Below are 23822 nucleotides of genomic sequence, written 5' to 3' on the forward strand. Positions count from 1 at the left end.
CTTGTACATTAGACTTACCTGAGGTGTGACTGTTGCTAATACATTAGCATGTCTCACAAGGTTACTCTGTCTGCCTTACTGCTTAGTTAATTGACAGACGGTTGTAATTGCTATTGAAGAAAGAACACATGTACTTCTTGTCAAGATGTCTCTAGGTCTTCATAGCAGAAGGAAGAAAAGTTTCCTTAAAATGACTGTAGGAAACAAAACACATATTAAAAAGTATTGCCTGCACAGAAGGAATAACTTTGAATTCTCAAATTAAGAGATTTCAATTTCTGGCTGAAGTTACAGTTTCTCCTATAGCCACCCCTTCGCAATAATCTTCAAGAAGATGATGTGAAAACTCAAGCATACAGGGTTGTGTCCCCCGAACGTCTGTGTCAATCATTGTCCTTCAGGCTTCTTTTACAACAGACCTATACTGATGACATTTCAGGTTACAGATGGCGCTTCTGTTAAAATAAATTGGAATATGACAGCACACAGGAGAGTTGGGAAAGTTTCAAAGTCTGATAAATCTCAAGAATTATTTTCATATTCATCTTTTTTAAATGGATAAGTCAAACACTAAAGACTTATGGCAAGTTGTGTAGCACAACAATGTACAAATAAGACATAGTTATAAATTTCATGTAACAGATGCAATTATGTATTTCATGTAACAGACATGTTATGGATTTCATGTAACAGACAAGACTTGCCTTCATACAGTCTGCTTGGTAGATTAGATTATCAAAAAGTGCAAAAGGATGACTAGAGGCAGGATCTAGAGTTAGCCTAGTTGTTGGGAGGGAGGGAGGAAGACGGCGGGCAGGCCGGGCTCAATAACATCATGCAGGACAGGAGGCCAAAGGAAAGGGAAAGTAGAGTTCTTGTAGGAACTGGAGGAATGTTCTAATAAGATCAGTAAGTGCTAAGACCGTGATTCTAACCTTCCTCAGATAGTGAGAGTTTGTTATCTTTTGATTGACCTTGATTCTTGGTTGACCCATGTGACTTACCAGAGCGGGATCTGCCTGTGTCACAAAGGTTACAGCCAGAGAAGTGGCTCTGCTGTGTCCATAGTAGATGCTCTGGGTGCTTCTGTCCATCGGCAGCTTCTATGGGGAATGAGTTCTGTGTAAGATTGTAGATGCTGAGACCAGGGGCATCCTAGCGCATCCCCATCCTTGTCTGTTACATGAGTCTCCCAGGATGCTTCACTTTGACTTTCACAAGAGAAACGTGCAGGGAGAACTCTTTAAAGGTCACTCTGCTCTTTGACCTGTGCACGGTTTAACAGAGCATCTCTTCAGTTTTTAAGCTTAGTTCACTGCACCATATATATATATGATGTATATGTATATATATCTATGTATTTGTATATGTATATATGTATATCCTATACAATGCACACATATGTGTGTGTCTTGTGTGTATGTATATAACACACATACATGATAAAGAATGTACATATTTCATAATTTTTCAGTTTTTTTTTCAAGTTAAATCCAAGTAAACGAAACCTAATGAGTGTCTCAGGTAAGTCCAGGTATATTTTAATATTCTTAATAAAGAACAATAGCCTTACTTTATAAACTGGGTACTTAACAGTGACATTTTCACCATTCCCTGGGTCAGTACAGTGATCAGTCTGTTTTACTGTACTGATTTGCTTAGCTTGGTTTAGTAATCATGCTTCATACATCAATTTCGATACCACGAAATTTCTTGGTATTGAAAAGTCAGGGTTGAGGAGAGGGTTCGGTAGGTCAGAGAGCACTTTCTCCGCAAGCATGAGGTCCTCAGTTTGAAACCATGTCACTCACATTAAAAAGAACAGGCTAGGCTGTGTATCCCTATAGCCTCAGCATTGGGAGACAGAGTTGGGTGGACCCTAGGAGTTCATGAGCAAGCTGGTGGGCAGCAAACAATAGAAAAAGACACCCATATCTGCTCTAGCATCCATATGGGTGAACACTCCATCATCCTCATGGACACAGACCACATAAACACATGCACACAGCAATACAAATGCCCCAAGAAAAAGAAATTAGAACAGGGAGAAAAGCTAGCTAAATCCTGGAGTACTGATCTACTTTCATATTTATGTAGAAGTCAGGGAAATGCTCGTCTTAGAAACACAATAAACTTAAAAGTAAAGTACCTTAGTAACTGAGAAGATAATTAGTATATTTGGATGAGAGTAAATTGTCCTAATTCATAAGCATGCATTTTACAGTTAATTTAAAAATATGTCTCTAATTTGTTGTGTTTTTCAGGCTATGGGTTCCAGGCTTGCTGTAGTTACCCAGAATGTAGCAAACCTCGGGACAGGAATTATCCTGTCCTTAGTCTATGGCTGGCAGCTGACACTTTTACTTGTAGTGATTATACCACTCATTGTTTTGGGCGGAATTATTGAAATGAAACTGCTGTCTGGTCAAGCCTTGAAGGACAAGAAAGAGCTAGAGATCGCTGGGAAGGTGAGTCAAACTAAGCGCAATTCTTACCTGGCAGAAAAAAACAACTCTTGGTGGTAATGTTTTGCAATTCCCTGCTGCTGGCTGTTCTCTGGGGATGTCCTTCAAACCATTCTTTGAGAAAAACATTAGTTTCCTGCAGATTCCTAGCTGAGGAAAAGTGGGCAGTGCATCTGTGTCTCAGAGACTGACAGCTGCTTTTGACAGCTTTTCTGGTTTTGGCCGTTGTCTCTACTTTCTTCTGGGTTCCCATCCAGCCCTCTCCTTCCTTCCTTTCTCTTCTCTCCCCCTTTTCTTCTCTCCCTATCTTCTCTGTTTTTCTTTGTCTAAACCATTCTTTTATCAGGAACGTAGACCCGCTTTGTTATGTATGATAGGGGACATTCATGATGGAAAGTCCAACTACTGTTTATTCTTCCAGCCTTAGATTACGGCTCTTTCCCCTTATCATGCCTCCTCCTGCCCTCACTTGACCCTGATTGTTGTGCACACTCAGCTAATTTTTGTTTCACAGATTCATACATGCTTTTGTGGGACTTACTGAATTTCCTGGCAAATGTTTCATTTCTTGCATTGAGACCCGACCAGGTATTTTCTTTTAGAATCTCATTTTTTTTTTCCAGATGAGGCTGACAGATATGTAAGCTATGCCTTTCATGTCTTAGAACACATCACTCCTGGAACCAGAATTCAAACTCAGGCAGTGGTAATTCAGTTAGCTAGAAATCTACATTCTGTTATGATAGAGGTAGTCATATATTACATGCTTTTTACAGAAATGAGAGTTTGGGATAGAGGTGATCCCCAAATGTCTATTAGAGATATATTTACTGATGGACATTCCACATTCCCAAGACTTAGGGTGGGGACCCCAGGGGAGGAGTGCTTTGGGTTTTCAGTAGGTGTGTTTGGCACTTTTCTCTTAGCCATGTGCCTCACTGACATAAATGATGAGGAAGTTCCTGGAGATTAGTCATCAACAAAATTCCTCATCTTGCTTCCTAGAGTTCCTTTGAGAGAAATATGTGTGACCAGCTTTCTTGCCTCTAAACCACTGTATCTGGGGTCAGACTTCACAGTGTGGATGCCCTCAGTCTTTTCTAGCTCAAGCAACATTGGTTCCAGTTGTTGGAGAATACTTCCTGAGTGAGTGACTTCAGTTAGCAATGTGTTTATTGGGTTTCTTTATTCTGTGATGAAGACTTTTTACTTGGAGCAAAGCATTGTGATATTGTAGTCCCAGTGTTCTTGAAGTATCTTAGAGTGTTGGTATAAAGGTGAGCAATCCTGAGAACCAGTCATCAGACACAGGCTCTTGGACTTACTTCAGCCTGAGTGAGGAAAATGGATGGAAATGGATGTGTGCGCCTATGGCAGATTTCCTGACTCATGGTCAGGCTATGCTTCAGTGCTAGCTCCTCAGAGGGACTACGGTGCATAGAGATGATGGTGTGGCTATACTAATCTCCTACTTAATATTAAAACCAACCACATTCATATAATTCTCAGGTTGCAACCATTTACTATTAAAAACCACCATCATCTTATGAGCTGTATTTATATTCCCTTACTTAATGCTGTCGGTAATCATGCAGAATTATCCCTACTGAGAGATGATACAGCCCAAAGTGTAAAGGGAACCTGGATCTTGTCCAAAGTCATAAGGAAATGGGCATCCTACTGATGTACTCTCTCTGGTCTTATCCTCCAGTATTCTGCATTCTTCACACAAAATCAGTTCTCATATCTATTAGATACAAATCAGATCATGCTAACCTATACTTCAAATCTTTCAGTGGCTTCTAACAAGCTAGCTACATGCAATTCAAGCTTTGATCTGGCTACAAATGTGACACACTCTAGTCCTTGAAGACTCTGCTCTTTTCTTGCAATCCACTCCGTTCTCCACAGTGCTACGGCCAGCAGGAGCTTTGTGCCCCTCTCTGACTCCCTTGGACCTCACAGATGGCACCTTTACATCATCCATGTTTCTGAACTCCATTTTCAGAGACTCTTTGCACTCCCTGAGTGTGTGACTCCTCCCCTCAGACTCTGATGTTTCTGTTTTCTTTCTTTATTAATGAATGGTGTGTCTTCCTTGCTAAAACATAAGTTCCACGAAGCATGAGGCTGTCTCTGATGATTTCCCTCTAAAGAAATGAGGTAAGCTTCCGGTTTCCAAGCAGTTCTGTATGATTTAGGAGAACGCGTATACTCAAGTGTGTGATGTCAAGAGCTGCTCGTCTCCCAACAACGTAATGTCAGGGCCTTCTTACACAGTGACAGCATGACATCACAGACTGTTCATGTTCCCTATGCTTGATGTCAGAACCTCACTCATAGTGTCTATGAAGTAAGGACTTGCTCATTTTCTGTCTATGACATCAGAATATGCTCATAGCCTTTACCCTGTCGAAGGCTCTGCCTGTGTTCAGTCATATTACTATGAATTAATGAGTATTTATTGAAAAAAAGATATAGTATTTTTTTTCAATCTTGAAAGCCATAATCAAATTTGAATTCTTTTGAAGGTAGAAGGAGGATGGTGAAGAGGTTTATTCTTTGTTTTTTCAAAGTCACACATTTTTTTTGCAAAATTATTTTGTAAATGATACTTTCTGAAATGGTATCATTTTTACTCTTTCAGCTAAAAGTTGTTTGGGGGATTACTTAGGTTTTAAAAGTTGTAGAGAATCAAACCTTAAGAACCCACGGTTTTAGTTAAGGCTTTTCCTAACTGCTTCATTGTGCCTTGAAACGAAGAGATTGTTCTGTTAAAAGCCTGTGGTGCAGACCCTCATTTTTATCAGCCACATGCACACTGAGAACACATGACATTCACAAACCCACCACAGTCGCAGCATCCTTGCCTTAGAAAGTGATGTGCAAGAAGTCTTTAACATTTGTTGATTTTGACCATGAAGCTTGTTTTCCATTACACATTGCTGTGGTTTGTTCAATGATTCTTCTAACCCAGGAAAGCTCCTTTATTATCTGAACATTTATAATTACAAATATTTTAATGTATCTAACAAAGATTGTCTGAATAAATTCTTTTCTCTAACATCTTTTTCTTACTGTCAGGATTAAAAAAAGATACATATATATTTGGTGTGTGAGTATGCAGTTGTATGTGAGTATGGGTGCCTGTGCATGTGTATGGGAGGTCAGAGGTCATTTCTCAAGAGCCATCCGCCTTGTCTTTGAGTTGGGATCCTTCACTGGGACCTCAAGTGCACTGATTAGGCTAGGCTGACTGGGCAGCAAATCCCAAGGAATCTGCTGTCTCCTTCTCTAGTGTTGAGATTACAAGTAAAGTGTGTGTGTGTGTGTGTGTGTGTGTGTGTGAGAGAGAGAGAGAGAGAGAGAGAGAGAGAGAGAGAGGACTGAATACATCCAGAGAGTGATCTGCTATAGCCACACCTTCAGATTTAAATGAATTTATAAAGAGTACAGCTAACAAATCAAAGTAAAAGAAAAACAGTAAATAGTAGACAAATGGAAACAACAGATAGTTAGCAAAGTGTCATCAAATAAGGTACTGAGAACATGCAGCCTCGGTGACTGATAGACTAGAGTGCAAACAGAGGTAAGATCACATCAGGATTTAGAATATTAATCAGAAGTCAACTGTGGAAGAAGCAGCCATGCTGGAGTTGCCAGCTGAAAGTCTCCGTGAATGAGCTTCTTTTAGAGGACAGGGTTGGATCTGATGCCCTCTTCTGGTTTCCATGGCCACTGCATGCAAGTGGTGCACAGACATACATGAAGGCAAAACACACACCAATACACATGAAATGATTTCTTTTTAAATTTCTTTTTCAAACTTAGATAATTTGTATAGGATTTAGTGAAAAATAAGGGGAGTTAATACCTTGGAGTATTATTCTATAACTTACTATAGTTAGTTGGATGTATCCTTATTAGCATAAGTTCTGACCCATGAAAGACCCCAAGAGAAGAATATATGAGCCTGTAAGAGCCAGTAAGAAAAACTTGGTGTCTTACAGTTTTAGAGTTTAGATTTTAGAGACCCTCCATCCTTCCCCTGTCATTTCACAGGTGAAAAGTATGAGAGTAGCAGCTTGGCTTGTGGCTGAGAGACTGAAATCTCATTGGAGATATTTCTATTTTTAACATCCCCAGATTCCTTTACCCACACTATAAAAGGTGGCAAGGAATCTATTGCTAAACAAATAACCTTGTTAGAGGTCATATTCACCCATAACTGAGTGTCAGAAACTTGGGGAGAGTATGTCTGCCATGTTCCTCAAAAACAGTTTCTTTTCAAATACCTCTAAAATATGTTAATGAAAAATAGCAAGGAATCAAACAGCAACACAATAAGCCATCAAACTTTAAAGATAAGAGGAAGCAAAAACATAATAAGAAAATTATAGATTCTACTTCTTTTTTTGGGGGGGGGGATTCTTTGTGTAGCCCTGGCTGTCCTGGAACTCACTCTGTAGACCAGGCTGGCCTCGAACTCAGAAATCCGCCTGCCTCTGCCTCCCAAGTGCTGGGATTAAAGGCATGCGCCACCACCGCCCAGTGAGATTCTAGGATTTTAATAACAACTCTAAATGTAAATGATCTTAGTTCTACAATTAAAAGACAGACTGGATGAGTGGATTTAGAAGCAGGATGCAACAATATTTAAAAAAAAAAACAACTCATTGATAAAATCCACAATCTGCAAGTGAAAAAAAAATTGTCCAAGAAATCTGAAACCAAGAAGGTTTAGCCACATTCATAGCCAACAAAATAGAATTTAAGAAAAATCACAATTCTTAAAGAGGATTACTATTTATTAAGGGAATAATTCATCAAAGGATAAGTTTATATGCATCATGTATTAAAGTATCTGACTTTACTGCTACTGGACTCAAAAGGAGATTTGGGCCTCCAATGTGGTAGTAATTTGACTATCCCACTCTCTCCAATACGTTATCTAGATTTAAAAGAATTAACCAGTTGGTATTCTCTGATCACAGCAGGAGAAACTCCAGAAGCAATGCTAAGAAGAATGTTTATTGCAGTGAGTTCCTACATCATAAAGACATCTCAGCCTAGAGATGCATTCAAGGTCTTATAGAAATGAAAACAAACCAAACCAAAACCATAGAATGACAATCAGGACACAAGCCAGTGGAAGAGACCATAAAAGAGAACCATAAAGGGGCAATTAGGAAAGATGGCTCCTGGGTAAGAGCACACACTGCCTTTCCAAAGACCCAAGTTTGGTTCCCAACCCTGACATCAGGCAGCTCCAGGTAACTCCAGGTCCAGAGTATCTAACACCCTTTTCTGGCCTCCACAGGAACCTGCACACACATAACATGCATAGACACATATGTAAAAATAAATCATTAAAGAGATAATTTAACCAAAAGGTACTTTTTTTAAAAGATGAAATTGCTAAACACTCGATTAGTCAAAAAAAATCCAAATAAGTAAAATTTAAAAAAGAAAGAATATGCTTAATACTACTGGAAACTTAGCCTTGAGTGGATTGTATGCACACAAATGCAGGTGCCACAGAGGCCGGGGTTGTGAGCCACCTGGTGTGATTACTGGGAATTGAACTTGGGTCCTCTGGAAGTGCAATGTGTATACCTGACTGCTGAGCCATTTCCCAGCCACGTTAGAGCTTGTAATGAAGTGATTCTAGAAGTAGAATAATGTCTGGCAAATATGGCCTATCAAAATTGAATCTAAGGAATTTAAGAAACTATGTGTAATAAAAACATAGGATTGAATGATAAGTTTCCCAATCAAAAAGTTGACTGTACAACATATGGGAAAGGGAAGAAATCTCTCAACACTCATTCCAGGAAGCTAAGAAGCTAAACATTACTCAGCTACTAAAACCCAATAAGGACAAAACAAAATGAAAACAACCCCACAGAACAATAACAACCTCCCCTACCTCCCAAAAAGTATACAGCAGTATATCTGGTCCACAGATGCAAAACCCCCTCACAAAATATATGCAAAGTGAACATGAAGGCTGGCTAAGTAACGTTTATTTATGCTGACAGGCACGGTGAATGCTTGCGATCCAGGCATTCATGATACAGGAAGATTGATAGTTGCCAATCTGAGCTAATAAGTTAAAGACACTCTAGGCCACATAGTGAGATGCCGTCTCAAGAAATTAAAACAAGTGCTCTGTGACAGAGTTGGAACCATCCCTAGGATGCAAGAGTAGCTAAATATGCACAACTGAAAAATGAGGTACATGAGTAATCAGAGTTGATAAATGCTCGTATTCAGAGAGATCCATGGAAATGCTGGTTTTAATAAGAATTGAAAGCAGTGTTGAGGTTGTGTACTGTACCACTCCACGTGTATTTAATAACCTAGGGATACTCTTTATTTTATCAAAAGCAGTATAGAATTCAGAATCTATTTTATTATTAAAGATGTGTATGCTTGAGGGTAAAAATCAATGTTTCAGTTAATGTATAAAATATGTAACTTCTTCTTTTGTAATATATCCCAGATATTAGGCTTTAAAACAATGAGACTTATGAAAAGAAAATATTACATTTTTAAAAATACGTAAGGCTAGATATCCTGGCACATGGCAGCATCCACAGCACTGTGAAGAAGTGGGAAATTCTCGAGATTTAGGTCCATCTTGCATATTTTTCAAGACCCTGTCTCAAATAAATGAATAAGCAAACTAAAACAATTGTAACGTTAGATAGAACATGTTCATTGTAGAAGAAAGAGCACCACGAAGGACACACTGAATTCTAAAGTTACCTTTGCTCAGAGATAATAATAAATGCTAAATACATTATAACAAATTGCTTTTATTTATGTGGTTTATACATTTCAAATTAACTACCTGTTGGATCTTGTGTCTGTTGTGTTACAGATTGCTACAGAAGCAATTGAAAACTTCCGCACTGTAGTCTCTTTGACTCGGGAGCAGAAGTTTGAAACTATGTATGCCCAGAGCTTGCAGGTACCATACAGGTAAGACACCTAAAGAGTGAGTGGGCCAGGGCTCTGAGGAGATTTCCAAGCAGGACTTCAGTTTTCAGGACTGCTTTTGCCAAAAGGCAGAAGGTACATGAAGAAAGTATTAGAAGGAATACCAGAGACTGTCAAGAAAGAAATGAAGGGACCTGAGTTTAGTCAGGAGCATCTGTGACATAAACCCGTGAAGACTGGTGACACATGGGGAGAGGAGGAAGAGGACAATGCTAATGGCTCTGGTGTCCAGTTGGGATAATGACTGTTGTGTGATGTATTGTATTGCTGTATTGTATCGCTGTGGTGAAGGTTCTCTGTGGAACATGAAATTGGAGGTGTTGTGTGATACAGAGGAGTTTCCTAAGGAAATCTTCTGTTCCTTTCTTTCTTGGGGAGACCTTCTATTCTCCCTTTACCCCAGCAGTATCCATGAGGGCTCTAAAGGGTGACCAGGACATGAGCAAGGCCAACCTTTGAGTCCCAGCTTCTCCTCTAGAATAGGGTGATATGTTATCACCAATTCACGACAAATTAAAGTATAAAGGCAGGTTTATTAGGGGCAGCTCTTAGGGGAGTTCACTGGTCCCAAGGAATGAGGCCAAGGAAGTCAAAATGCAGAAGGAAACAGAGGGGAGGAGAGAGAGAGAAAGAGAGAGAGAGACAGAGACAGAGACAGAGACAGAGACACAGAAAGACAGGGGGGGGGAGAAGAAAGAAAGAGGAGGAGAGGGGCAGGAAGAGGGAGAGAGAGAGAGATAGAGACAGAGACAGAAAGACAGATAGAATAGCCAGAGTGAATTGGCTGGAAAGTCCAGATTAGAGGAAGAAGTATGCAAGCCATGCCCTCTAACAGATAGAGATTGAGGGATGCTGGGAGAACCTGGAAGTGATGTAATTATTTATGACTACTTCCTGCTGATATTGAGGCATCAGTTTTGGGAGTTCAAAAGCTGGAATGTTGGCTAGGTCTAAGAAGAGCAGGCTGCTGCTCAAGTTTTGCAGGACCATTTGGGGCTAGGGACATGAAGGCCCAGAAGAAGGAGTCTGTGAGGCTAGACAAGAGCACCCATAGGTACCACTTCAGAGATGTCCTGGATGCAGGTTTTGAGGAAACACCTGAACTTGTACACACACACACACACACACACACACACACACACACACACACAAACACGGCAGGCAATAATGTTAAGTTCAGAAACATTTTTTTTCTTGGGTGTCCATTTGAAACTTTTAGATCATGATCTTGGCATTTGGGACATGGGGGAGTCTGAAACCAGGAAAAGAGAGAGGGATCCCATCCTCAGGAATAGGCAGGTGGGGAGAGCAGCTGTTGATTGACAGCAGGTATCTGGAGTATGTTTGACTTGTGAGTGGTTGATTCAAGTGGATTCCCTGAAGATTACCATAATCTTTTTACGTTTACAAGAAGAGATGAATTTTAGGTATGTTAGTATTACTACTGTTTGTAATAGGTACTGAAATTCACATTGTGGAAAGAGCAGCAGATTCATGTTTTGAGTCATAGTAAGAGGAACAGGAGAATGGTTTTAGTTAAAAGCTTTAACACTCTGGAAGTTTGAATACAACAGCAGCATAATGAGGGGAAGAAATCTGAAGCATTTTTCATTCCTTTTATGTACCATAAACCACTCTGTTATCACCATTTACATTTTTATGTTCTCAAACCTTCATAATTTGCATTTACCCTCAAACACTTTCTTAGATCCTCACTTAATCTTTCGTATCCTCAGACCTTACATAAACATCACACCTTTTCCTATCCAGTTATTCACCATGAGACACAGGTGGTTGGTTACTGGGAGCAGTCACTGTAAACTGAGTTGCTTTAGATAAAGGGATAGTAAAAAGTTACTTCTTTCACGAGTCTGGTCTTCAAACCTATCAGAGCCCTGAGAAAGATACATTTCACCTGAGTAAGCAGGAAGTGCAGACCAAGCAGCTTCTGAGCCTATTAAAAGACAGAGGATTACCAGCTACCTGGTCCCCAGGCTCCTCTGTAGTTGGTAGGGCATCTTTCTTTAGCTTTCAGGCCTGACAGACTTTTCTGTGAAGCAGGAACTTGGGAAGGCTGTTCTATCTTTGTCTAGGCCAAGTGAGGCAGTCAGTTTTCCAATGTCCTGTTTATCCATAGTGGACAGTATTGTCAGCAGCTGAGGTAATCATTAGTCTACTGCCCAGTGGTCAGGTTTGACACATTTGAAGCAGGTGGAGGGTCTTCTGTGCCCATCTTCAGAGGAGAAGGAGATTAGGAGCACTGTCAGGAACTGACATGTTTACATGAAAAGCTTTTTAGTAAACATTTTAAAATGCCATACTCTGCAAGTCTTTAAAGTGTCTGAGGACCATCTGTCTATTTAAATAGATAAACTTTATGTATTTCTAGTTATCTATCCTAGGCTTAACCTTGACGACATATAAAGAGGTAAATAGGCTTTGTTACTGTTATCAGTAGCATCAGTTCTTAGCATCACTTCAAATACATTTCTGCACTTTAAAGGATATGATCATTTATAAGGTGACTGACTACCAGCTTGCATGTCTTAATTATCCTTAATAGTTTACAATAATTTATTAACTTTTGTAAGGCTAGGACTTTATGTTTTATCCTTGTTACATTTAGATTTAAAATAACAATTTTAAATTGGAGCCTTCTCAACATCAAAACAAAACCTTCTAATTCATAACCATAAAAATATCTACAGCTTACTGTTAGCAAAAAAAGAGGATAAACATATTTTTAATTCAATGATTTTTAACCTTTTTAATGATGTAAACCTCCAAAATATGTTTTTAAAAGAAGTTTAAAATTTCCCGATTGTGTTTTTGTAATATAGAAATAAAGTACCTTTTTAACTGTGAAGACATAGAGTGTAGCCATAACTGTACCTTACTGAAGTGTTTCTAAGCACCTTTGTCACAATTATGGTGGGCCCTCTTTTTCTGGGAAAAGTTTCCAAGTGTCAAAGACAAGAACAAAGGTAGTGGTGGGTTTAAACAGGAGTAGGATGGTCAAAAGTCTGTCCATCCCCACCCTGTCCCTGCCCACACCTCCACACCCAAGTTGTTTAGAAATTCCTGGAATGTTAATCCTTTGTAGAGCCTTCCCTGGCTCCAGACAGGTCAGTGCTTCTTCCCACAGCACAGTTCTCAGGAAGTTCCTCCACTGCATTGATAATATGCAGCTCATCTAGATCCCCACATGCAAGGACATGCCTGCTCCCCTGTCACCCACAGCTTGAGTGTGCTGGGCAGACATGTTGAGAGGTGTCCTGCTGTACAGGACACCAGTGTTGTGTGTCCCACAGTGTGGGAAAGAGAAGGACCATTCATTTGAGAATGTACAACAAGCTCTTCTCAGAGTTCCAGGTCAGTTATCTTCCATCAACACACTGAGATGTAGTAATCCTACATTAAAGATGAAGACAGAAGACAGCACTGGGTCTCAGAGACAAGGCAAATTCACATAGCTAAACAAAAGGAGATCCAGCTGAATTTAGAAATGGAGTCCACAGTATCTGTCACGCCTGTGTGCCTCACTGCCAACCCATAATAAGCTGCATGAACGACTGAGCAATGGACTGAATTTGAATTGTCTTCTTTCCAGAAATGCTTTGAAGAAAGCACAAATCTTTGGGATAACGTTCTCCTTCACCCAGGCCATGATGTATTTTTCCTATGCTGCTTGTTTCCGGTTTGGCGCCTATTTGGTGGCACGACAAATCATGACTTTTGAAAATGTTATGCTGTAAGTATTGATTTCCTAAATAGATAAATGTTTGATATTTTGATTTATTCCAAGCCTTTGAAGCAATGAAATTTGCTGACACACCAGTCGTAGATTTAAAATCTTAGATGTGAAAAAATCTATTTAATAGTAACGGCCAAAGGAATCTTGTGAAAAGTGGCCCCTTTAAAAAAAAAAAAATCCCACACACTTAAATAATACATGAGGATAGCTAACCATCCATAGGTTTTTTTTTTAATTTTAGTTTTAAAAATTGTAATATATTCCTTTACCATGTGTATAGCGGTCCAAGGAAAGCAAGTGGTGGGATCCTAGTGTTCTGGAATACTCTCTGGCATCATGCTGGTTCCACTGTTTACTATGACACAATGAAATGTATGTGGAGAAAAGCAAGGGCCTTTGAATGATATTCTGGGGCATGGTGGGTAAGGAAGGTAGAGATTTTCCTTGTTTTAAAAATAGCTTAGCAATAGACTTAATCAAACGTGGTACCCATTAAAACAGAAGTGCAGGCCAATGTAGGAGAAGTGTCCGGGTATAAACATTGACAACTATATTTGATATCTCTAAGGTCCTTTCTAGTCTGTGCTATGAAAACCACATCACAAATGCAAATGTATCTTAGCAGCTACATGACATGATAAGTAGGGAGATGTTTGCCACATATTTCATAGGCTTTGTGAGCATACGTTCCCACAACCAGCCACTAAGCCTCAGTGACGTGGAATTAAAAACATTTATTTTGTGCGTAAGTCAGTTGTACTGATATGAGTTGGGCATAAAAGCTCTCGTCTAAGCTCACTGCTGTGGCACAGGACAGGGCAGGTGGCTCCTGAGGAAGAGCTGTCCTCTGTGCACGCTTTATCTTACGGCAACCTTGTAGTAGTGGAAGGGAGGGGAGGAGGCGAAGGGTAGGGAGAGAGAGAACATACAAATGAAAATGAACAAGCATGCTAAGCATACGAGACCTCCTGAGTCTTAGACATCCAGCTGACGACAGTGACTCTGCTCTATCCTACTGATAGAAATAAGTCACAAAGCAAACCTAGATTCTAAGGGCTGGAAACACACTTTATCTTTTAAACAGAAATGTTTGCAAAGGTCAGAGAGAGAGAGAGAGAGAGAGAGAGAGAGAGAGAGAGAGAGAGAGATATGAAAGGACTGTCTATTTTGTATGCAACCACACTGTTATGCATTTCAGGAAGAGTGTCTCATTTAAAATTAAACAAACTCTTGAATACATAAAGAGAAACAGAACACTTATAGTATTTTGACAAAGAATGTGAACAATTTGTCACGGCTGCTGGACATTGGTATGTGACAAGGGACAAAGATGGGAGACCTCAGGCATAGCCTCTGAGATCTGGCAGGCTGGAGTGGAGTGTTGTCCAGCCTGCTTGGGGGGCAGAGTAGGTGGGGTATTCTTCCCTTTTTGTTGTCTGAAACCCACAGCCATTGGTCCAGTGATTGTAATCCACTCCTGGTGAAGAGGAGTCCTCAGGGTAGACAGGCGGCTTCTTCTACAGGGATCCCAATGATACTAAAGCAGAGAACAGAAAGCTGCCTAGGACTGCAGGAAACACCATTCTCTCTTCTGTAGAGAACTAGACCTTGGGTGAATCAGGTCAGCTCCTGGGTGTTGTCCTTCATCTTCTGCCGTACCTGAGGCATTACCAGTGGAGCAGTGTGGGTGGTGAGAGCTATCATGTCTAGGCTGGCTCAGAGAGGGACCACAGTGGTCTTCATAGTTCCTTTGCATGATTTTTCTGTATTCAGAGTAGTCATCAACCAGCACCCTGCTCCTGCATACAGACTTGACAGCTTGCTTCCACCGTAGCTACGACTGTGTGATCATGGTTTTTTTTTTCCTTTTGTTTTTCAGTGTATTTTCTGCTGTTGTCTTTGGTGCCATGGCAGCTGGGAATACCAGTTCATTTGCTCCTGACTACGCAAAAGCCAAAGTGTCAGCATCCCATATCATCAGGATCATTGAGAAAACCCCTGAGATTGACAGCTACAGCCCAGAGGGCTTGAAGCCTGTGAGTTTGTTTATTCACTTACATGACCTGATAACCCCATGGAAAAAAATAGTCTAAGAAGAAAGCTAATAAAATTGTGCTTTTTCTTATATTGACTGTGATATAAATTTCTAGGCCTTGGGTTTATTTCATTGAGTACTAAATGTATATTGAAACCCAGTACTTTTACAAGCCAGTTTTACAGAGAGATATGAATAGTATCCTCTTCATAGGCAAATTCTGGAGGAAAAGCTTTATTGCATTTGTGTTATGCATTGGATGGTGTTAATGTCACCACATAAATACATTGATTCTCTCTTTTTCTTAAGAGTTTTTAAAATTTCATTTTTTATTTAGTTATTTATGTGTGTGTGAAGTTCACTTGCCACAGTGCATAGGTGGAGGCCAGAGCACAATTATAGGAGCTGGTTCTCTATTTCCACCATGTGGATCCTGGGAATTAAAGTCAAGTTGTCATGCACTCGTTCTTTTAGAGTCTTAAATTCTAGCTTTGTGAAATACAGGTTAGCTTCATTTCAAAGTTCATAGAATTTCACTAATTTGTTACTAGCCACCTGACTGGGGTCTTTTTGCTCTCCAAGGATAAAATCCATGAGCATGACGGTTAGAAATCTTTCATCGCTAGGAGTGCTAAGTGCTTGCGTGCCTAAGTCATAGGGCACTGAACTAGCAGGCTGTGAGCCTTGAGAACTGGGGCACCTACTCCAGACGTTAGAATCCAGACACTATGGCTACTAGGTGATGTCGGGGTGTTTTGCTCTAGGCTTTTATTACCAACTGCCCTGGTGATTTGAAACTGTTATAGTTCTCAGTGAGCAACAGCACTGAGCAGCAGCAGCAGCAGCAGCGCTTGCTAAGTATTACAGCCGTTGGAGAGGACTCCAGTATTAGACCCTTAGCTCCTGTAGAGTTAGTATTATAGGTCTCGAGCCTAGGGTGTCAGAACTTTGGTCCTTAAAGCTTTGCAGTTCTTCCAATAGCTGGAGCCTGGAGTTTCTCGTCTATAGCTCTGTGCAATTGTTATCATCTCTACCTCCGATTCCCATGCATGGCATTGTCTGGAACTCTATTCAGTTACAATGAATGGCATGCCAGCCATTGTTCTACTATTGCTGCAACTGTGTTGATGAGGGAGAGGAAAAGTAGCAAGTAAAGGCCTATCTATTAAGACAAATATATTAAGACTATATCGACACTAATTATTGGTCTTCTGCTGGGCCACTGTGAGCACTCCTCCATCAGCAGTGTCCCCCTGCGTCCTGTGTGAAAATGCTTGCTGGAGATCCTTGTGACTTCCACAGCAAGCTATTATAACACTCACAATAGAAATGCTTTTCCCCCATCGAAAGTGTGCTTTTGCCGCAAGTGGCTGTAATTGCAATACCACTCTCTTAAGACGTTCACGATGTGCTTAGTGCAGCCAATTCGGCACGAGGGCAGTTCAGGCAGCTGTCAAAGGGGCTGCTTAGCTGACAGCCTCCTGCTCAAGGAAGCCAGATAATAAGAGGAGAACCTGTTAAACAGCCCATTTTTTGGACTCCTTTGGTCATTTATGCAATGGATGAGTACAGTGAAGACTTAGTGACACACTAAGCACAGAGTCCTTTTGATCTACCTCACCTGGCAGCTGGAGGCAGCTAGGTTCAGATCTATTCCATGTTTCTAATACTGCCATGATCAAATTAACTGTTGCTATTCTCATTGTAGAGTGTGTTAGAAGGCAATGTGAAATTTAATGGAGTCATGTTCAACTATCCCACCCGACCCAACATCCCAGTGCTTCGGGGGCTGAGCTTTGAGGTGAAGAAGGGCCAGACGCTGGCCCTAGTGGGCAGCAGTGGCTGCGGGAAGAGCACAGTGGTCCAGCTGCTCGAGCGCTTCTATGATCCCATGGCTGGATCAGTGGTGAGCACACTTTTGTATTCAGATCATCTTGGTTATTATCATATAAATGCCTGGATAGTATTAACCCTTGGTTATAAGCCATGCCCCCCCCCCACATATCTTTGAAAAATAACCCACTGAGAATCATCCTACAGCTATATTTTGGTGCCTAAGCTGCAACATCTGCTCCAGACACCTTCTCCATCAACTTTTTCTTCACAGGAACCTACTTACCCTCTGTCTCCCTGGCATGAGAAGGGCATCAAAAGTTAGAGTAGCTTAAGGAATAGAAAGGGGGTCTAGCATAAAAATGACCTTGGGATAGGACAGGAAAGTAGGCTCAGATACTTTGGTCATCCTGAGAAGCCCTTAGAAACAGTGATCACGGGGGTGTTCACGTAATTGGGTTTAATGCCTTTCTTGTTCTTTGACTATTTGTGTTTATTGTCTGCTTGTTCCTTGACTATTTGCATCTAGTGTGTGCTAGACCCTTGTGGGTCCCCTGTTCCAGAGGTCATCCCACAATGGCCTGGCCTAGTGTAGGGGTCCAGGCCAAGGGGAAAGAGTTCGAGCAGGGAGGGGAGATTGCCTGACTCCACTGCTGCCTCTGCTCGTGTCTCCACTGTCACCACTCAGTCACTCCCAGGTGCTGCACCTATCTCTCCATGCTAGCCGGCTAGCTGGCAAGGAGGCAGCTTGCTGTCCCAGGCAAGTTCAGGGACAGCAGATCTCTTCCCAAGTGTTACAGATCTTGCAACAGAAACTCTCAGGACACCAGGATGATTCTCCCACACACCTTTTACTTCTCCTGAATATATAGTTTATATACAGTTTATACACAGTTTATATACAGTTTCTGGGTGAGTTAGGGTCTGCAACAGATAACCCCTATTGACTTGGTCTGAGAACTTGGAGATACCTCATCTACATGTGAGAGAGCCTGAGGCACTGTTCCTCATGACTGATGGCCATAGACCTCTATGTGGGAGGGGCTGTGGATGGCGGAAGCTAAATGAAAAGAACCAGAGCCTGGGAGCAGAGTCGAACACCTGCCGCCCTGATAAAGGTTCAGGGTTCGAGCCCTATGCTTGACCAGGCACCCAGCTGCTTCTCATAGCCCACCGCCCCACAGACCCTCAACCTAGAACTGACCTTAATACATGCATGTAATTAAAATGATATAAAAACAAAAAGGAGGAGGGGGGATGGGGGTTCTAGGGAGGGGAAATAGGGAAAGGGGATGACATCTGAAATGTAAATAAATAAAATATCCAATAAAAAAAGAAAGGGGGTCTAGGAGTAATAAGGAGATTAAAGCCAATTACTACATTTCAAGAAGGAGAAAAGGTCAGTGAGGATGGAGTGGGGGAGGTTGGATGAGGTAAGAACCTAGAAGACATGGCAATCTGAGGGAGCAAATCAATGGACTGTTTCCAACACTTCCTACTCTTAGTGAACAGCCTGGCATGTCTGAAGGAAGCTAAGGAGGAAACGTGGAGATTTGTGTAACTATGAAGTAGTTGGCTGTGAAAGAGAGAGGAAGAACTGCAGGTTAGGGGACATTTGAAGTAACAAGTTCACAAGGAGGAACCTGGCGGCCTGGGGAGAGGGCTCTGCACTCAGGAGTGCTCACTGCTCTTGTAGAGGACTCGGGTTCAGTTCCAAGCACCCACATGGTGGCTCACAACCACCTATTACTCCATTTCCAGGGGAATCTGACTCCCTCTTCTGACCTGTTTGTCCTCCTGTGTGCTCATGGTATGCATATATACACTGAAGCATATGCATACATAAAAACAAAATTAAAAAAAAACCTTTTTTTTTTTGAAACAGGATTTCTTTGTGTAGCCTTGGCTGTCCAGGACCTAGCTCTGTAGACCAGCCTGGCCTTGAACCCACAGATGTACACCTGTCTCCCTTTGCCTCACAAGTGTTGGGATTAAAGGCATGTGCCAGCACTCCCCAGCTCTAATAAAATAAATATTTTTAAAAGGAGGAAGCTGAAGCATGTTTTGGCTGTGAATTTAAAGAAGTGTAGTGGGATAGAGGAAAAAGAGTTCAAGGAAACAACTGAGAGCAGGAAACTGTCATTCTGTATTCATTAAGTTACCTGTACAGCCACTTATAGCCACCGCAGAGATAAGACAGTGACCCAAACATTGATTCCCAGCAGCTCCAAGAGACCCTGGCTGCCCTAAAGATGAAGATGAACGGAGACTTTTCAGTCTGATACCCATGGCTTTTAAAACTTCCATACAATAATTATTCAAAGCAGTCATACCTTATTCAGTGTCCTAGATAGAGTTTTTATTGCTGCAATGAAACACCATGACCAAAAGCAGACCATGTTGCGGGGGGTAGAGGGGGTCATTCAGCTTATACTTCTGCAGCACTGTTCACCATTGAAGGAAGTCAGAACAGGAACTCAAGCAGAGCAGTGACCTGGAAGCAGGAGCTGATGTAGAGGCCATGGAAGAGTGCTGCTCACTGGCTTGCTCCCCATAGCTTGCTCAGCCTGATTTCTTACAGAACCCCAGGGATAGCACCACTCACCATAGGCTGGGCCCTCCCCCGTTGATCACTAAGTGAGAAAATGTCTTATAGCTGGATCTCCTGAAACAGTTCCTCAATTGAAGCTCCTTCCTCTCTGATGACTCTAGCTTGTGTCAAATTGATACAAAACCAACCAATATAATCAGTTTATTATAAGTTATAAATGCTTTGTATCTTTTTACTTTATTAAAAAGTGTTTTTTATTTTTTGAGTTCAATTTTATGCTTTAAGTTTTGCTATTAAAATTTGACCACAGAACTCTAACACAGCAGTTCTCAAACTGTGGGTGGATCCCCCCCTTGTGATCGCATATCATATTTGTTTTTATTTCGTATTTATATTATGTTCATAACATTCATAACAGTAGCAGGATTACAGTTATGAAGTAGCAATGAAGTAATTTTATGTTTGGGAGTCACCACAACGTGAAGGAGAGCTTCTTGATAGCAGCCTGGCCTCCCTCACTCCCAGAATGCTTTTCAAGTGCCAGAATTTACATGTACTTGAAAGCCCTAGCAGCCTAGCTTTTATTAAGTTGAGTCTGCCCCTGGCCTTGCCTTTCTCCCCTCCAGTCTGCCCCATGCACTGCAGTCAGGGTCACCGTGACCCTAAGACTTGTTGTGAAGATAAAAGATGGAGTGTGTGCTTTGTGCTGACCTCAGAACCTAAAATGTTTTCAGTCCTTGACATTTTTTTCTTTATTTCAGAGTACATACACATGCAAAGAATACATATGCAGCACTTAATGACTGTACTAGGGAATAGAAGATGTAGCAGGCTATAGTAGTAGAAAGAGCTAATTATCTTGATTAGCCTTAGATTATTCCTTACCAAGTTTTACTTTTCTAGATAGGCCTTCCCTTGGGCTTGGATTTTTTTTCCTAATGTTTGAGTGCTCCACCTGCATGTACACCTGAATGCCAGAAGAGGGCATCACACTCCAGTATAGATGGTTGTGAGCCACCATGTCGTTGATGGGAATTGAACTCAGGACCTCTGGAAGAGCAGACAGTGCTCTTAACCATTGAGCCATCTCTCTGGCCCCCTGGGCTTGGATCTTGTGAGCAATTTCCATGAATTCTCTAGAATTTCTGGGTCTCCCATCAGACCACTAGTGTGCCTCTACCACAGAAGCTGTACTTGAAAGCATTTTATATTCTGGGCTTCCAAACGTGTGTTTCTTAGAGGAAGAATTCTTTGGCCAATATGGATTTAAATAGTTCCCAAATCTGTGTGTTACAGTTATAAACATGTTTTGCTTCCAGGGATATAGACATAGAATAAATTTCTTTAAGGATTATTTCTTCAAATTTCCACTTCTAAGATACGACCCTCCCTCATTCTACAAGATCACATAGGTATGCTACAATATGGAGTCACTGCTTGTGTGTTTGTTTTGAGATAGAGCTTTGCTCCATAGTTCAAACTGTTCTAGAACTTGGTGTGTAGCTGAGGTTAACTTGACCTTCCAGTGGTCTGCCTCCACTGCTGTAATGTTGGGGTAGTAGGCTTGTGCTACTATGCCTGTTACATCCTCTCATGATTTTCACTGCCTCTTCCCATCCTTTATTTTGCACTTTGACTTATTAAAATGTTTAGAAAGCTAGGAGAATGGATGCACAGAGTGGTTTCCATGGCAACAGAACTTGGTACCGGCAAGATCATAGTATGCTTTCTATCCATGTAACTGCCAGTCTCACAAGTAGAAATGCATTTCTGTGGCAAAGATCTATCCTAGTTCTGGCCAGTGCTATCTGAAAGGCACCAGCTACTCACAAGGTATACAGAGAACATATATTAGCAAGTTCACGCTTAGCACCATTGTTTGACTGTCCAAAGCTGGGATACTGGGGTTTTCTTTAGAAGCTGTTAACAGCTCCCTCATTTGAAGGCCCTTTTTTTCCGAAAAAGAGATTTGTTTAGTTGGCACATCTGTATCAGAGAAGGATTTTATTAGCAAATCTATGCAGGGGCCTCCCCAGCTCCTGTGTATCTAACTCACTGATTCCCAACTCCCCAACGCTGCGACCCTTCAATACAGTTCCTCATGTTGTGGTGACCCCCAACCATAACATTATTTTTGTTGCTACTTCATAACTATACTTTTGCTACTATTATGATCTTAATGTAAATATCTGTGTTTTCTGATGGCTTTAGGCAATCCCTGTAAAAGGGTCATTCAATCCCAACAAGGTCGTGACCAATAGGTTGAAAATCGGTGATGTAGGAGAACAGTGGCCTTTTCTTTCCTACTCTTGGCTCAGTATTGAACATACCATGAATCCTTCTATACACTTGTCTATCTGTACACACACACACACACACACACACACACACACACTGCTGTAAGCCTTTGAGCCTTTAGAACAACTCTCACTGTGCTAAAATACAAATGATAATCGTGCAGCATACCTTCTTGGGACCACAAGAGACAGGCTGCTCTGCTTTGCCTAAGTTAGGGCCCCTTTCTCCATCTTCAAAGCTAGCAGTTGCTGGCCAAGTCTTTCCATGCCATGCACCTCAGGATAGTCTGCTGCTGTCCCCTTTCCACGTTGGCTACACCAAGATAATTGGGACAATCGTCGTACTTTAGAGTTAGCCAGTTAGTAGCACACTAATGAATGCACATAATACAGTGTGCTGCTTTAATGCCTCTTTGACAAAATGCATTCACAGTTTGGAGGATTAGGACATGGATATTTTTGGAAGGAGGATCAACTTTCTGCTTATTACTACTTAAATGAAAAAAAAAAACAGGGTTAAAACATGGGAAACTGGGACTTCTTCAAAGTGTACAGTTATGGTATTCTTGAACAAACCTTAAAAATCCAAAGTTGTTTTATCTCATGGCAACCCCACAGTCTTAAAGTATAAAGTAATGGTGGTAAGATTTTGAAACATCTGAATGATGATGGTCCTGAAGTTGATCTGTGAACCCTTGCTTTCAGTTCCTAGATGGCAAAGAAGTAAAGCAACTGAACGTCCAGTGGCTCCGAGCTCACCTGGGCATTGTGTCCCAGGAGCCCATCCTGTTTGACTGCAGCATCGCTGAGAACATCGCTTACGGAGACAACAGCCGGGTCGTGTCTCATGATGAGATTGTGAGGGCGGCCAAGGAGGCCAACATCCACCAGTTCATCGACTCGCTGCCTGATGTATGTCTCTCTCTGGATTAAGATTACCAAAGAAAAGTTGGTAGCCAAAACATATCCACATGTATACACAGATCTGGCCACATCTCCCTTGCCTGCAAGGCGTTAAGCTTGCCTGATCCCGTGAGTCCTGGTGAGGCAGGAGCAAAGTGTGACATCCATTCAGGAACTGTCTAGGAGGAGGCCTGGTATTAACCTACAGCTTCTGGGGTGGAGGCCCCACCCCTTCAGGGAAATAATCCCCTTCCTTCAAGTCTGAGTGAAGGGCTGGAGTCCAGATCTGTGTGTCCTGATTCAACAAAGGCTCGGTCCTCACCAGCTATCTCCATTCTCCACTTCTGTTTCGTCCTTCGCTTTGCAGCTCTTTCCCAAGCTTCAGGCCTCATTCTGGGGTTAGACTAGGCTGGACCAGTGCCAGAGCACGCCTCGATAATTAGGGCTGAGTCATTGAGAAGACCGTGGTATTGTATAATTTCTTCCATTGTGAGTTTCATGGGCCCCGGGCTATACCTATAAAGTTAGTTATTAAAATGTTCCCTAGGTTATAATTCTGTGAAAGCCCTCTCATTTCCTCTAGTAAGTTTGATAAGTAGGATTGCTGGCTCTATCTTTAGCTCTTTTAGTTATTTTAATGTTATTGTTTTTATCTTACATGTATAGGTGTTTTACCTGCATATGTGCCCATGTACCACATTCAGGCCTGGTGTCAGAAGCCAGAAGGCCTCAGATACCATGGAACGGGAGTTATAGACAATTGTGAGCAGCCATATATGTTCTGGAAATTAACCTGGATCCTCTGAAAGAGCAGCCAGTACTTTTAACCAATGATCTATCTCTCCAACCCCAGGTCTTACCCAAATAATATACCTTCTTCCATTATCACCAGTTAAGTTACTATTACAGGAAATGCCTTCTACAGAATAGGACTTAATAGCCTCAAACCAGCCAGGCGGGCAGGGGTCTTGTGGGCAAA

At 41.5% G+C, this 23822-nt stretch overlaps 1 protein-coding gene across 5 annotated transcripts in view; it reads left to right on the plus strand.

Moving 5' to 3' along the window:
• The window catches only part of LOC114628097 (multidrug resistance protein 1B), a 62030-nt gene that overhangs the window by 34830 nt on the left and 3378 nt on the right, over positions 1-23822 (plus strand). For all 5 annotated transcript variants that reach the window (XM_028776051.1, XM_028776049.1, XM_028776052.1 and 2 more), the window contains 6 exons: positions 2265-2468; positions 9352-9452; positions 13081-13221; positions 15104-15260; positions 16968-17165; positions 22646-22852. In XM_028776051.1, the coding sequence (XP_028631884.1) occupies positions 2265-2468; positions 9352-9452; positions 13081-13221; positions 15104-15260; positions 16968-17165; positions 22646-22852 (1008 nt within the window). The remainder of the gene's footprint in view (positions 1-2264; positions 2469-9351; positions 9453-13080; positions 13222-15103; positions 15261-16967; positions 17166-22645; positions 22853-23822) is intronic.

This window comes from Grammomys surdaster, unplaced genomic scaffold, assembly GCF_004785775.1.
Source record: "Grammomys surdaster isolate TR1022 unplaced genomic scaffold, NIH_TR_1.0 264, whole genome shotgun sequence".
NCBI lineage: Eukaryota > Metazoa > Chordata > Mammalia > Rodentia > Muridae > Grammomys > Grammomys surdaster.